At 54.8% G+C, this 13,896-nt stretch overlaps 5 protein-coding genes across 5 annotated transcripts; 3 read left to right on the top strand and 2 right to left on the bottom strand.

The window, feature by feature from the left end:
* Nucleotides 1-823: 823 nt before the first annotated feature.
* Nucleotides 824-2,750, bottom strand: EV422DRAFT_265445 (uncharacterized protein). The gene is made up of 5 exons (XM_053065832.1): nt 2,312-2,750; nt 1,975-2,253; nt 1,798-1,920; nt 1,262-1,727; nt 824-1,199 (listed from the first exon to the last, which is right to left on the bottom strand). Exons 1-5 carry the CDS (start codon nt 2,398-2,400, stop codon nt 1,008-1,010), a joined length of 1,149 nt encoding a protein of 382 aa, XP_052921880.1. The 5' UTR covers nt 2,401-2,750; the 3' UTR covers nt 824-1,007.
* A 3,799-nt stretch (nt 2,751-6,549) lies between these two features.
* EV422DRAFT_500609 (uncharacterized protein) lies at nt 6,550-7,415 on the top strand (the record flags this gene model as incomplete). The annotated part of the gene is made up of 3 exons (XM_053068146.1): nt 6,550-6,711; nt 6,808-7,136; nt 7,199-7,415. Coding segments are annotated over 3 exons (708 nt in total), but the record flags the coding sequence as incomplete, so codon positions are not given.
* A 291-nt stretch (nt 7,416-7,706) lies between these two features.
* Nucleotides 7,707-9,125, bottom strand: EV422DRAFT_571211 (uncharacterized protein; the record flags this gene model as incomplete). The annotated part of the gene is made up of 2 exons (XM_053072970.1): nt 7,707-8,293; nt 8,402-9,125. The coding sequence occupies 2 exons, from the start codon at nt 9,123-9,125 to the stop codon at nt 7,707-7,709; spliced, it is 1,311 nt and encodes a 436-aa protein (XP_052921878.1).
* Nucleotides 9,126-10,175: 1,050 nt separating this feature from the next.
* On the top strand, nt 10,176-11,075 carry EV422DRAFT_265181 (uncharacterized protein). Its single transcript, XM_053065831.1, has one exon. It carries the CDS (start codon nt 10,345-10,347, stop codon nt 10,954-10,956), a length of 612 nt encoding a protein of 203 aa, XP_052921877.1. The 5' UTR covers nt 10,176-10,344; the 3' UTR covers nt 10,957-11,075.
* Nucleotides 11,075-11,893, top strand: EV422DRAFT_265156 (uncharacterized protein). The gene has a single exon (XM_053065830.1). The coding sequence runs from the start codon at nt 11,194-11,196 to the stop codon at nt 11,716-11,718; it is 525 nt and encodes a 174-aa protein (XP_052921876.1). The 5' UTR covers nt 11,075-11,193; the 3' UTR covers nt 11,719-11,893.
* Nucleotides 11,894-13,896: the final 2,003 nt, after the last annotated feature.

Here is a 13,896-nt window from a genome sequence, read left to right as displayed (position 1 = left end):
ACCTTTTACGACGTGGCCACGCACGCCCTGCAGGCTGCCCGAGATTCGGAATGGGATATCATTACTGCTTGGTGGTTTCTTTTGCGAACCGGCAGCTACGCAAGTTGGCAGAGAATGTACAGGGGCCTCTTCTTAAGCGAAGAGTCGAAAAGATCCGGCAACGCCGCAGCACGACTCGGGCTTTTGCGAAGCAGTATCCCCTCAGTGTATATGCATTATCGATTTTTGGCAGGATCGGCTGGGCATTGTATAGCCAACGAAGAGTAAAAATGAAGGAAGAACCGGTTTCTGCCGGAGAAGAAAACCAATCAATCATTCTTCAAATAAAGGGCGATAAAGATTTCCTTAACATGCCAAATATGCTTCGGATATGTAGATTTTCCAATTCTGCAGTGTTCAAACGGACCACACTACATTTGTCCTCAATGCAAACAAGGGTGCAGAAATGCGAAATCAGCAAAAGCGGGCGCTTCTTTCACAATCTTGAGGGTTGCGAGAGGGTCCTCCTACCGTGGCACAGAGAAATTCATGAACTCGAATGCCGCTTCAAGGTGTATCCTTGCTTCTTCTGTGAAGTACATGTACAGACTTCCGTGGGTGACTTGGAAAAGCACTACCGTGAGCATTGCTCATGCACTTATATCGAGGTGGATGCAGGTGCTGGCACCCTTCAGACGGTTAGGCAACTTGGTTGCCCCAGAGCAGAGCGAGCAATCTTCAGCATGGTGACTGTCTTCCAAGACATCCCTCCGTGGTATGCGGCAGGTGCGAAGGACCTTTCATTAGAGATGGAAGTGATGGACCAAACAGGGCAGTTCCCTTCCTCTTTATCACTCATGAATGCAATCATTAATAATTCTACAATTTGAAACACGTATTTGTTACCATACACCAGATTATGCAGAAAAGCTGAAACACCACACATATGGGCACAGCGATTTGGACGACAAAGTGGCTGAACTAGCAGCTCGTGCTTCGACGAAGCCTCGATTATCAGATACATCATGCTATTTGACGGTGCCATTGGCAGACATCCGCTTCTTCCTAGGAGTCGGGTGCGTCTTTGGAAGTGCAAGTCCCGTCGGACGCCGCTTCTTCCGACCCCCGAACGCTGCTAACAATTCCAGTGCTGGATCATTTTCCTCTTCGTCTTCCCCCCCAGCACGGGCTATCAGCTCTTCGTTCCTCAGAACATGCATCTATAGGGATGGTCTCCGGTTAGCGTGTTGTTAGCAGTGACAAACTCAAACAGAATACCCACCCGCATTGTGAGGAACATGGTGAATATCATGCCGTTAGCTTTGATCACCGCCGGTGAAATTGACAGTGACAGTTCTCTCCAGTCACTGCCTCGGCACCGCACGATGTACCCATTTGGGGCATCCAATAGGAGTAAGCTGACCATTGGCCCATATATTGCGAGACCTGGCACTGCCATGGAGCGTAGAAGGGTCTCTTGGGAGCCGCCACGGCTGTGGTTACTAGAAAAGATGTCCCGCAGGACTCTTGGGAGCTTTTTAACAGTCTCCACCATCAATTTAGTTCCCTTGAACCCTTCCCATTTCAGGCCAGCCTCGGTAGCTGCTAGATCTCTGACTACGCCGTCGAAAGCCCTCACGTAGCCGTCGCCTTTCTTGCCAACGCACTTTTTAACCATCTGCGTCATTGCTGGCAATGCCATTTGCATGTTCTTTCGATCAGCCACAGCAACACCACCCTTCTCGCCGCTGCACACAACACATATGATGAGCATTCGCCTACATGACTGACAATCCAAGGAAGAAAATGTGCTCCCACCTCAGGAAGAAAATGTGCTCCTTGTCGCCAAATAAGATTTGAAGGGCACGGTACGGATTTGCCAATAGCCACGCTTCCGATAAGTCTTCACTGATTTTGTTGGTCTTTGAGCTTAATAGAAGCCTTCACGTTCATTAGTGAAAGAAAGAAACCCAAACGAAACAGGTTTTGACCTACATGTCAACCAAAAACGAATGGTACAACTGACAATGCCAAAATTCTTCATCCGTGCTTCGAGAAGATTGAAGCTCTTCTTGTTCACTAAAGAGCATGTCCCGCAAGGCGTCCCCGTTGCCACAGGCGGCGAATTTATTGTAGAAGTTGTGGAAGGTGCCCCCTTTGGTAAAAGGCGGGACACATTTCGTGTTCGTTTCTTCTAACTCTTCTCGCTCTTCGTCCGTAAATAGCGACGTGATATTTCGGTCGGTATTGACATAGCAGAAACTATGGATGTTGCTACGACACGGTGTAAGACTTACAAGGAAGCTCTAACATATTGCGAGATTCAATTTACCTGGTGTACTTGAACTTCATGCCAGCCTCGTACATTACGTCTTCGACGCAGCGGCCGGATCGCAGGATCCATTTGTTATTAGGCTCCATCTCGCTATAAGCCTCTGTGAACAGGATTCGGTGCTGTTGGTTAAACTCATCTTCGTCTGATGAGATCTCCAGATCCTTATCGATGAGATTATTGTCTGTTGAAGCAAAAGAGACGTTGCTGCGACCATTGCCGGCGACTCCCTCGCTAGTGGCAGTGATATCTTCCACTTCGCTGACATCGTCGTTGCTTTCGCATTCCTCTTCGGCGGCCAGGAGGCTGATTGGCGTTGACTGTATGTCGACTGAATCCTTGCCAGTAGTTTTCCGCCGCTTGGCCGCCGAGCCCTCCTCATCCTCCTCGTCCCCGCCGGCACGCTTATCTCGTTTGGACCCCAGCTTTCGGGCCGATTCCTGCTGTGCCTCCTGCACAGATTCTTCCCCAAATGTCCGCCTGCCTGGTCATTGTCCCCTTCTTTCTTAAGCGCGACTCGTGGACCTCCCAGAAACCCTTCCAGATCTCATTATTGCCGTTTTCTGACTCCTCTATGAGGAGCATGATTTTAGCGTGAAATATTTTTCTTTTCAAAGCCACGGAATCGGTGGTACGAAGATGGCGGAGTTCGATATTCTGCAGCATTTCTTTCAGCTGGATCAGGACAGTCTCCGGCGAATCATCCTCCTCAATTTTTGCGTACGCAAGGAATTTTCGGAGGGTAAACGTCGGAGTTTTGATGCTGTTCCAGACGTACTCTGTTAGGGTATGGGTGTCTGCAATACGGCTGGCATCACCGAAAAGCAAAAGTGGAGCAAGACAAGTCAACGATTATGATCGATGGAGGAGTGGTTTATTCGAACACGCTTATTACCAAAACAGTTGCACTTACAAGTGGCAAAAACATATGTAAAGGGTTCATTGAGGTGAATGGCGGGGAATCAGAGGAATTGGTTGGTTGGTTGGTTGATGCGTCGATAAGAGTATGTCGGTTTAATGGGCGATGAATACGTTGGGGACGAATATCAATGTATGAATGCAAAGGAAAAGTATGTTTGAGATGATTAGCATCCATTCCATTCCTCAACAATAAAAACCGACTCTCATCCTGCAACCTCGCAGGTAAGCGCCATCGCCAGCCGGTATGAGACCTTGGTCAAGGGTCCTGGACCGGGTTACAAAACCGGGCACCCAGGTTAGCCGAGACCACATCAGTTTTTCCCCGTCAGGGGCCATACCCTCGGACACACCCTCCCCATTGCGAGTTAGGGATGTTCATGTCCGCCATCACGCTTTCTGAGACAAGAAGCGATCCGATGCGATGAGCTTACGTGGGAAAGCGCTCCGGCGCCAGCCGGTATGAGACCTTGGTCAAGGGTCCTGGACCGGGTTGCAAAACCGGGCACCCAGGTTAGCCGAGACCACATCAGTTTTTCCCCGTCAGGGGCCATACCCTCGGACACACCCTCCCTGTTGGCGTTACAGGGCTGTTCATGTCCGCCATCACGCTTCCTCCAAAGGAGAAGAAGCGATCCGATACCCCGCGCACGTTCAATAGCTGCAGGACCACGTCCTTTCACTGGGCTGGGTCCAAGATCTAACGGCTCACCTTTCATTCTGGGATCGAGGCAAGGATGATCGGTGAATTTTGGTAGTGGGCGAGTTATTCAGGCGCGTCGGGAGATGGTCGATTGGCAAGCCAACCGGATTTGGTTAGATTGACTTATGTAATTCGACGCGTCCTGAAAGTCCGACGTCCTGAAAGCCGTTCGGTTTTGGGTGATTCCGATGAGAATGTCCGAAGGATCGCTTTTTCGGTTTCCGATGACATTGTCCGAAGACGGCGGGGATCGCTTTTCCCATCTTAGGGTTGGGGTTAGGGTTAGGGTTAGTCTAAGTTAGGTTTTTTACCCTAACTTTGGCAAAATTCCATTAGGGTTAGGGAATTTTCGTAAAATCTTTGGGCGAATAGATTCGGGAACGTATAAACGTCCTTCATGTCGTACGAGTCCATTTTCGAACGTATATCGTAGTTCTCTTGAGGTTTTCTCATGTTGAGGTCTTTGTGAGATTTCATCGAGATAATCCGAATACGGATCTTCACGTAGCGCCTTTTTCCATTCTTCTTCTGAGCATGTAGGTGAGTTTTGTGGATCGTCTGTCGTAGCGTTGAGGAAAGGTTCACCAGCAAGCGTATTACTAACCTGCGTATGCATGTCGAGGCGTCGTTGACAATCTACATACCGAGGTGCATAAATCGGATTGCGAGAAAGCATGGCGGCGATATGATTCCATCGTCCAGGTAAAAACTGAATGTCGAAATCATACAACACTGGATGCCACCATGAAATGGTTCCTGGAGAACTACGAGACGGCCCGGAAGTGAGATTCCAATATAGAAGAATGTACGATGTCCCCATGTGCCAATACAGTTGGGAGCCGTTTGTACATGCACATTAGAGATTACTGCCTTTTTGGTTGTGAAGAAAGAGCGAGTGGGATACAGATGTACAGAATTGGGTGATGATAGAAAAAATATGTAAGTGAAAGAGTTTGGTTCACTTGCGAAATGAGAAGGGAATACGTATGTCCTACGCCTTGACATCCTCAACCTTCCTTTCCCACCCACCACCCTCCGGGTCTCGATTCTCACCTCATCCCCCTTCCTAACCATTGTCGCATTCTTGCCCCCAAAATTCACCGTTCTCCCATCCTTTCCCACCAACGTATCAATCCCGTCCCACCCCACTCCCTTCCATCCCATACGGCGTAACCATCCTCCGTTACTCAACATTGACACCACCACCTCTTCCTTAAACTCCACTTCCCGTACACACTCATCCCCACCGCGGTACAATCCCAGGACGCTTTCGTCTTTTTTTCCTTCCAAGAACCTGCAACCGCAGATGAACTGACTCCAACCCAACAGCCGTGGGGAGCCGTCCGGACATAAGGTTCTTCTCACCGCAGGCTTTGTTGGCGAAATGGCTTTTTGACAGCGTGCCGCTAAGCAAATTGACGGCACCTCCGCCAAGAACCTTTCACCCAAAACTGTTCCCAGGCTTCCACGGTATTGAAGTCCCATTCTCTCATCACTTGCATCAGCAAGCTTAACGAACCACGTTCCTCGAAGAACCCAAACTGCCGGATCGCTAACCTCGAGCCCAATGCCCTCCCCAACCGCATTCCATCCGCTTTTTGTGTACGGCACCCTCCTCACCGGCCTCCCCAATCACTCCCTCTTCTCGTTAGCCGACAAAGTTACCAATGTGCGAGGCGCGATCCTCAAACGACACAATATGTATTCCCTAAACGACTGGTATACGGTCATCGTCGAGGCGGGGGGAGGGGAGGAGGCGGAGGCGGCGGAGGCGGGGTGAAGTGATGTACTTTGCTGAAGGTGCGCGTTTGGTCGCGAGAGATCACTCGGCGGAGAATAGACCAAGAGCTAACACTGGTAATCCCTTTCACAGAACACTATACATCCATCTTGATGCAACTGGACGAGCTTCAGAGTTACCACGGACCCTCGTCAAACTCCAATATGTACATCCGTGCAGAGGGAAAAGTCACATTAGCATCGCCACCGGTACCATTAGCAGCAGCAGCAAAGCGATCATCACCAGAGACCCCTCAGGAGAAGGAAGGAGAAGAAATACAGGTATATTACTACCGGTGGAATAGACCCCTGGACCCGCAGTACTTCAAGAGGATAGAGAGTAGGGATTGGAAGGAGCATATAGACGCGATACAGTGGAAGACGAGTAAGCAGCAAGACGGGATTGCGGGCACTGAGCGGTCACTGGAGACGGAAGAGCAATGACAATCATCTCAGCCAGAAAAGCACGCACTGGATCGATCGTGCCGTCAGTTACTCTCAGCGGGGTTACGTGTTGATCCGACCCTATTCATCTTGATGTGAGCGACACAAACAATTAATCGAGACCGATTCGTCATGTTTTGAAGCTTTTGATGGTAATGACACATTTGGTTAGCTTTCAGATCTCCCTCCGCAGCATCGACGAGGACCATTATCGCGTGATTGACGTGACGACGCATCGGGATATCGAGGATGTGAAGATGTCGAGGGTGCCGTGCGCGCTTTACGAAGGTGCGTTTTGCGTGTCTCCCTAAAATTGTTGTTGCTCAATTACCAAAGTCTTGTGTGCTTTGGTAATTTGGTCAAATTCAACGCGTCTCATTGGTTTTACCCCACAGGCTCGGTATTCATCCAACAAGGCCGGTCCTACATCGTATTCGAAGTCGACGCGGACAAGAAACTGGCCAAAGTCCGCCCAACGACGGTGGACTATGTGACTGCTAATAGGGATTTCACGGACGTTGATCCGATCCAGATCTCGGAGACGCGGGAGGTGGTGGTTGTTGCGGAGGCGGAAGCCTCATCTACGGAAGCCTCATCTACCCCAGCAGCTGATGCTGCAGAGGCCGAGACCCCACCGCATGAAGTGACTCAGCCCCCGCCCACGATCGTAAACTACGGCCTCCTCCGCCTGCAAACCACCGTCTTCGGCTACTTCAAGCTCAACCCGCGGACCAAACAAATCCTCGAAGCCGTCGACGGGCTTGAAAACCCGCCCATCACAAAACATCGCGCGGGGTTCTGGGTCGACGTTCCCCACCCGGCCGTCACTTTTTTGAAGGAACGGGGGATCAATGTCGAGTTTAGCGTCCACGCCGCCGCTCACGCGTTGTTGGGGTTGCTGCCCACGTGTGTTGTGATACCGACCACGGGACAGACGGATATCAGGACGGATTGTAAGCATCCGCGCGCGGGGCGGTTCAGGTGCCCCGGATGATCATCTACAACTTGTCGTCGGCTGTTCCTACCGCTAATGACGGGATGAGGACACCGACGACGACAGGTGGCGGGTTGGTGTATAAGGCGTTCAGACATATTCCGGAACTGTTGAGGCGCGTGTGGGTGGTTGTGAGGGAGTGTCCATGTGAGGACGGGTGTCCGGGGTGTGTGCATAGGGCGGGGTGTAAGGAGGGGAATGAGGCGTTGAGTAAAGAGGGCGCGAGGGTGGTGTTGGGAGCGTTTTGTGGTGAAGTTTCTCGATAGTTTTTTGATGGTCCAATGTCATGGGACACGATGCGAGACCGAGATCCCCTCACAGTTTGGACGCCGCCTGGTGCGAATTGTAAATACACGCGAACTTTTTTTGGTTTCAATGCACCGCGATAAGGTGTGATTGGGGCATGAATCGCGTGGGGGTTGACGCCGGCGGAAAGGAGGGAAGGCGTTGAAAGTGCCTAAACTCTGTTCACGCCGAATGGAAGCATCAATACCATCAGTTTAACCCCCCTCCTCAGTGCTCTCGACATCCTCCGGCACCATCCTCCGAGTCCCAATTCACCCGACGGCATAACCCACCCCTCCATTCTCTACCACCCACCAGCACACAGCCGTCGCGCCCGCCATCGCCGCCACAATCGCCATCTGCCGCGCGCCATCAAGTGTCACATGTCGCAAGACCTTCCCCAACGTGTGTTTACTGCTCGCTTGGGTGGAAAGATTATGCTGGTGAGCGGTGGTATAGGCGGTTAGCTGGGCCATGCATTCGCCGGGGGTTAGGTGGCGGGGTTTGCGTTTTGTTGTTGTTGTTGTGGGCTCCCAAAAGGGAACTACATCGACATCCCAGCGCTCCACACACGACGTCGGGGGTAACCGTACCGCAGCGACATCCCCCTGCAGCGTCGGGGGCGGGAAGCGCGCGCACATCTCTCCTGCCGCGTGAATCAGCTCTTCGACATGGTCTAGGTTGCTGAAGCGCGCGCAACTAGACAAGAAATGATGCACGATCGCGTAATCGGGATCAGGAAGAGCAAACAGGTCCGCGCGGCGGGAGATGACGGTTGCCGCGACGAGATAGAGCGGCATGAGCAGGTTGGAGGCGAGGAAGAAGTTGAGGAGGCGCGGTGCAATGGTATGTGAGGAGTCTGCGAGGTCGTGGGTGAACCAGGTGAGGACCCAGGAAAGACAGAACCAGGGAGTGAAGCCCTCCACATCCTGTGCCAAGAACGCATGGACGTCCGGCGCGGATCAACGCAGGAGCGGGAGGAGGAGGGAGAGATGCTGCAGGGCGGGCTGTAATGTGGGCGCCATGAAATCGCGCAAGTGAAAGAGTGAGATTGTTTCGAGGCAGCGGATCGTTTTGGGTGTTGGCCCGAGGGTGAGCAGGATCGTGGACGCAACGTCGTGGTAGCCTTGGTAATAGTGCAGGTAGGGGTACTGCGCAAGGACGGAGAGGATGGTATGGGAGAGGTGCGCGCGCATCTGGATTTGGTGGGTGGTTGAGAAGTGAGGGGGGATGAGATGGGTGAGGGAGCGGATGACGTCTAGGGCGACTTGGGGGGCGTCGCGCGGTGGGGATCGTGATGGTGTGTCGCTATTCGTCCCGTCGACGGCAGTGAGTAGCGCCGGCCATGCCTTCCGCCGTAATTGGTCGTTCAAGAATCCGCCTTGGGAAAGGGCTAGTTGGCGGAGAGTTGTTAGATCGCCCGTCCGTAATGCCGCGGTGATTTCTCGGGCCTTCTGTGCCGGGTTCAACCGTAATGCGTGTCGCCCCGCAGCGCCCTCCTCCCCAACCACCCCTATTCCCTTCGTCCAAGCATTTCCTCGCCTGTGTTGCTCGGTTGTGGTTGTGTCGTTGTAGAGGGTGTCGTCGTCATCGTCGTCGTAATGCTCGCGCCGGGTGTGGGTGTTGGAGCGCCTTGAGCGAGCTGCGGCTGCTCGTTTGCGGCGCCGTGCACCTTTCTTTGTGCCGGTCATTCTATGCGGAGGGACGGACTGACGGGGTATGGAACAGTGGGGTTATGTGTATGTCCGGCCACGTCCCAAATCGTCGAAGTGGCTCTCAAAGTAACAACCGAACAGCTTGCAACATCGGTGCCCACCCTTGGGGATCAATCAGCATCAACTCCTGGTCACATAAATGTTAGGCCGCAAGTCGAATGCACGGCAACTTTGGAACTTTGCGCAGCTGTGTCCTTTATGAGTGCTTCCGAATGAGTGCTTCACGAAACCAATGCAGACTTGACCATCACGACTGTCAGTGCGCCAAGCGCAGCAAACGCACCGCCATCAGAAGCCGTGAAGTTTCCGGATCTTCATCGGCAACATTCCACGTTGAAGCACGCTTTTGAATTATGAAAGCGGCGCATGTGGGAGCTCCTTGTAAAATGGTCTTAATCCACTCCCGTGTCGCCCATAGGCGCTTATGTTCCGTAGTGGCGGGATGATTTCCTCGACTTCCAAATCACCATCGGCGTTGTCTTCCAGTACATCTAGCGTGGCGATGCTACCCCTCTCCGTGCTGGAAGAACATGGTGTGGCCGCCCCAAACCCTCGGCCACCGTGGATCCTCCCCATCATGGCTTACCACCCACAGCCGTGACACCGACAACGCTGCCCGATATAGGACACGCATGACGAGTACATTGGACACGCCAGTGCTAAGGAGGTCTGCACTGGTCCTTGCGTATGAACCTCAGCTTCAAGAAACAGCCAGCCCCACCGCTTGCCGCATCTGCTCAGGTTTTCGCAACCAAACCCGTCAATGCCCATGCAATGTGGCTAACGTAGTGGGGGGCGGAAACATAGATTCGATGGCAGGACCGTCGAGAGGCTTTGGTCAGCCGTACATAGGCGAAACGGATGGTGGTGGTGAAGACGGAGCGTGGCTGGGAGTCGTGCGATATTAAAGGATATCGCAGGCCCGGAAGCATACACCAGCAAAGCCAACGAATGGAACCCATTTTACCCAAACGTTCCTAGAACTCCCGCTTCTGCGGGGGGAGGGGGGGGGGGGGGGGGGGGGGGAAGAGATTTCGCGGTGAACTGCACAGGCAGCAAACGTCTGTAATGTGTTCGACGGGCCAATCAGTGTTGTGTTCAGGAACGCTGACCCAGCTCCGGCAGACATGCGCGTTCCTTCTCCGCCGACGGGTGGGGAAACGTGCGCTCCCACGTCCACGGCCCCCAATGCAACATGGGACTCCTACACGAATCGATGGGACTTGTGCGGGACAGCAACCGCCGTCTACCCCGCAACGCTGCCGACCGCCACATGGCAATCGCTGTAGAGAACAGACCGTGGCCGAGGAGCCGGAGGGCATGGTGGGGGGACCCCAACGCGGGCGTGGACACCTCGCCGTCCCCGTCCGCCGCCGCCACCGCCGCCGCACCGACGCAGGGCAATAATGATGTGTGGTGGTGGCTCAAGAACCCGAACGGGTACCAGCCCTCGTGTGCCGCGTCGCCGACTTTCTCAAGCCCTTCATCTTCTGCTGTACATCATCGCCCTCATCTTCGACACCCAAACCCACGTCCACGTCCCACATCCACATCGCCAACCATATCCCTCCAGCCCCACAGCCTCCTCCTCATAACAACCTCCTGCGCCTCTCCCGCCACCCTCCGCGGCCTCTCCATCGCCCCCCTCTCCTCCACATCCTGCACGGACACCGCCTCCATCCGGTACGCGGCCACGGACTCCCGCACGACCGCCAAAAGCGACCTTACAAACAACAACCGCGTCGAAGTGCGTGATGGCCACCCTCGGCGTGGGAGGCGGCGAATGCGCCCTTCACCGGGACGCTGACGGGGAGGATCGGATACGTCTCCGCTAGCTCCAAGCGACACATGCACAGGCCAGGCCCCCCGACAACCCATCCTCACCGCATGCATCGTCGTCCCCAACGGCACCCCCTCCGGCGCCGCAACATCGTAAACGAGCGCGAAAGGGGTGCTGGCCGACGTGTCGATCTGCCCAAAGCGTGCGAGCCCCGGGTGTCGGAGGTACGCCGCGCTCGGGAACGCCGCGGCCGCCCGGGGTCAAATGTTCGGGGGGGAACCGTATCCCTCCCTCCCGCTCCCCGCGTCCGTGCATGCCTTGGTGGTGATCGCCGCGATCCCCCGTTGCGCGACCCGACCCGAACACACGCGCAGCGAACCGTCCCACACACACACACGCTGGGCCAACCCACCGGTCTCGCGTGCCTCATCGCACGTACTGTACAAGGGTGGAAATGTCACGGCCGGGGGTGGTCGCTCCTCCGTCGTGTTCTACATCGTCGCGTATGGCCGTGGTCGGTGTTCACGAAACTGGTGGGGCGGACCATCCACACCCCTCGGATCCACCACGAGGCATGTGTCGCGGTGGCCGGTGTGGATACCCACTCCCACTGGCGATACCCAGGGGACGGTGACCGTACTCGCAACCCTGGCCACATACGCGTTTGAAATGATTCTTGCGGGTTGCGCTGATCACGAGGCAGATCCCGCGCGTCCGGAAAAAAGGGAAGCGACCGCCGCGAGATGGTGGACACATGTGCGGTCGCATACGTCGCTGTTCTCGCCGTGAATGTCAGGCCGGGCGTGGATGCCGTACGGGGTGCGGAGATGGGCGGTTTTGGATATCGGGAGGGTGTTGGCGTGCGGGGCCGTGGGGGCTGCTGTAGAGAAGCTCACGGGTGAGAGTCGTGAGACCGCGTCGGGGAGGGGTGCGCCGACGCCGACGACGATTCGGAAGGGGCTGGGTGGGGGCGGGCAAGCACAGGAGGGTGCACAGGAGGGTAGGTCGCCGAACATCCGCGGAATCGCTGAAAAAAGGCCCCCCTCGTTCCCGGCGAGCTGGACCAGAGCAGCGGGAACTATACCACTCCCTAAGTCGACCGGCAGGACATGATCACGTCATATCTCCAACGCCTAACCCACCCGCCGACTCGTTAGGACGGACACCTCCCGTCCACCCCCGGTCTTGTCATCGTCGCAGGAGGGGACACATACGCTACCAACAGAGCAGAGTGGCTCCTACGAGTAAGCGGGGAACTGTTTCTGACAAAGGCGGCTGTCTAGCTGTCTGTCTATTGCATCGGGAGTAGAATTATGTGCGACAACCTATATACAAAGCCCCTCAATCCCGTCCCCCTCCTCCCTTGTCGGACTCACACCGGCAATAGACGGACTATCATGGCCATGCCCATCATCACCATCCCCCTCCTGATCAAACGGATTACTGACAACAACGCCCTCCATGTTGACCCCCCACCCGGTCAACCTCGCCGACATTGATCTTTCCCGGGCGATAATGTCCGCTCTTTGTATTGATCTTCCTCAACCTGCCCTTGTCAACAACGATGCCCCCGTTCAAGAACGAGGAATGGTGGAACTGGCCCTTTTGTTTGCGGGCGATGTCTAGCTGTCTGTCTAATTGCGTCGGGAAAAGAATTATGCGCCCACAACCTATATACAAAGCCCCTCAATCCCGTCCCCCTGCTCCCTCGTCGGACTCACACCCGCAACAGACGGACTATCATGGCCATGGCCATCATCACCATCCCCCTCCTAATCAAACGGATTACTGACAACAACGCCCTCCATGCTGACCCCCCACCCGGTCAAGACGCCCACGACCTCGCCAACGTTCATCTTTCCCAGGCGATAATGTCCGCTCTTTGTATTGATCTTCCTCAACCTGCCGTTGTCAACAACGATGCCGCCCGCGGCACACGCGGTGCCCCCGTTCAAAAACGAGGAATGGTGGAACTGGCCCTTTTGTTTGCGGGCGATGTCTAGCTGTCTGTCTAATTGCGTCGGGGGTAGAATCATGCGCCCACAACCTATATAGAAAGCCCGTCAATCCTGTCCCCCTCCTCCCTCGTCGGACTCACACCGGCAACAGACGGACTATCATGGCCATGGCGATTATCACCATCCCCCTCCTCATCAAAGGGATTACTGACAACAACGCCTTCCATGTTGACCCCCCAGCCCGTCAAGACGCCCACGACCTCGCCGACATTGATCTTCCCGGGACGATAATGTCCCCTCTTTGTATTGATCTTCCTCAACCTGCCGTTGTCAACAACGATGCCGCCCGCGGCACACACGGTGCCCCCGTTCAAAAACGAGGAATGGTGGAACTGGCCCTTTTGTTTGCGGGCAATGTCTAGCTGTCTGTCTATTGCGTCAGGAGTAGAATTATGCGCCCACAACCTATATACAAAGCCCCTCAATCCCGTCCCCCTCCTCCCTCGTCGGACTCACACCGGCAACAGACGGACTATCATGGCCATGGCCATTATCACCATCCCCCTCCTGATCAAACGGATTACTGACAACAACGCCCTCCATGTTGACCCCCCACCCGGTCAAGACGCCCACGACCTCACCCACGTTAATCTTCCCGGGGCGATAATGTCCGCTCTTTGTATTGATCTTCCTCAACCTGCCCCTGTCAACAACGATGCCGCCCGCGGCACACACGGTGCCCCCGTTCAAAAACGAGGAATGGTGGAACTGGCCCTTTTGTTTGCGGGCGATGTAGAGTTGGGACGTCGGGGAGAGGATGTAGATGTGTTTGTAGGCGTTGCGGAGGCGTTTTTTGCGCAGGCGCTCTTCTTCCGTGTCGTTGGGGTCCGAGTCCGGGAGGATATCGCCCGAGGAGGAGGAGGTGGTGGTGGGAGGGAGGGTGTGGACGGGGTCGCCGCTTTCTTTGTAGATGAGTAGACCGTCGTTTACTGTCACCTATAGTAACATT

Source organism: Fimicolochytrium jonesii (assembly GCF_025526975.1).
Source record: "Fimicolochytrium jonesii strain JEL569 chromosome Unknown EV422scaffold_32, whole genome shotgun sequence".
NCBI classification, from domain to species: domain Eukaryota; kingdom Fungi; phylum Chytridiomycota; class Chytridiomycetes; order Spizellomycetales; family Powellomycetaceae; genus Fimicolochytrium; species Fimicolochytrium jonesii.
This window is presented reverse-complemented; position numbering and strand designations above follow the sequence as displayed.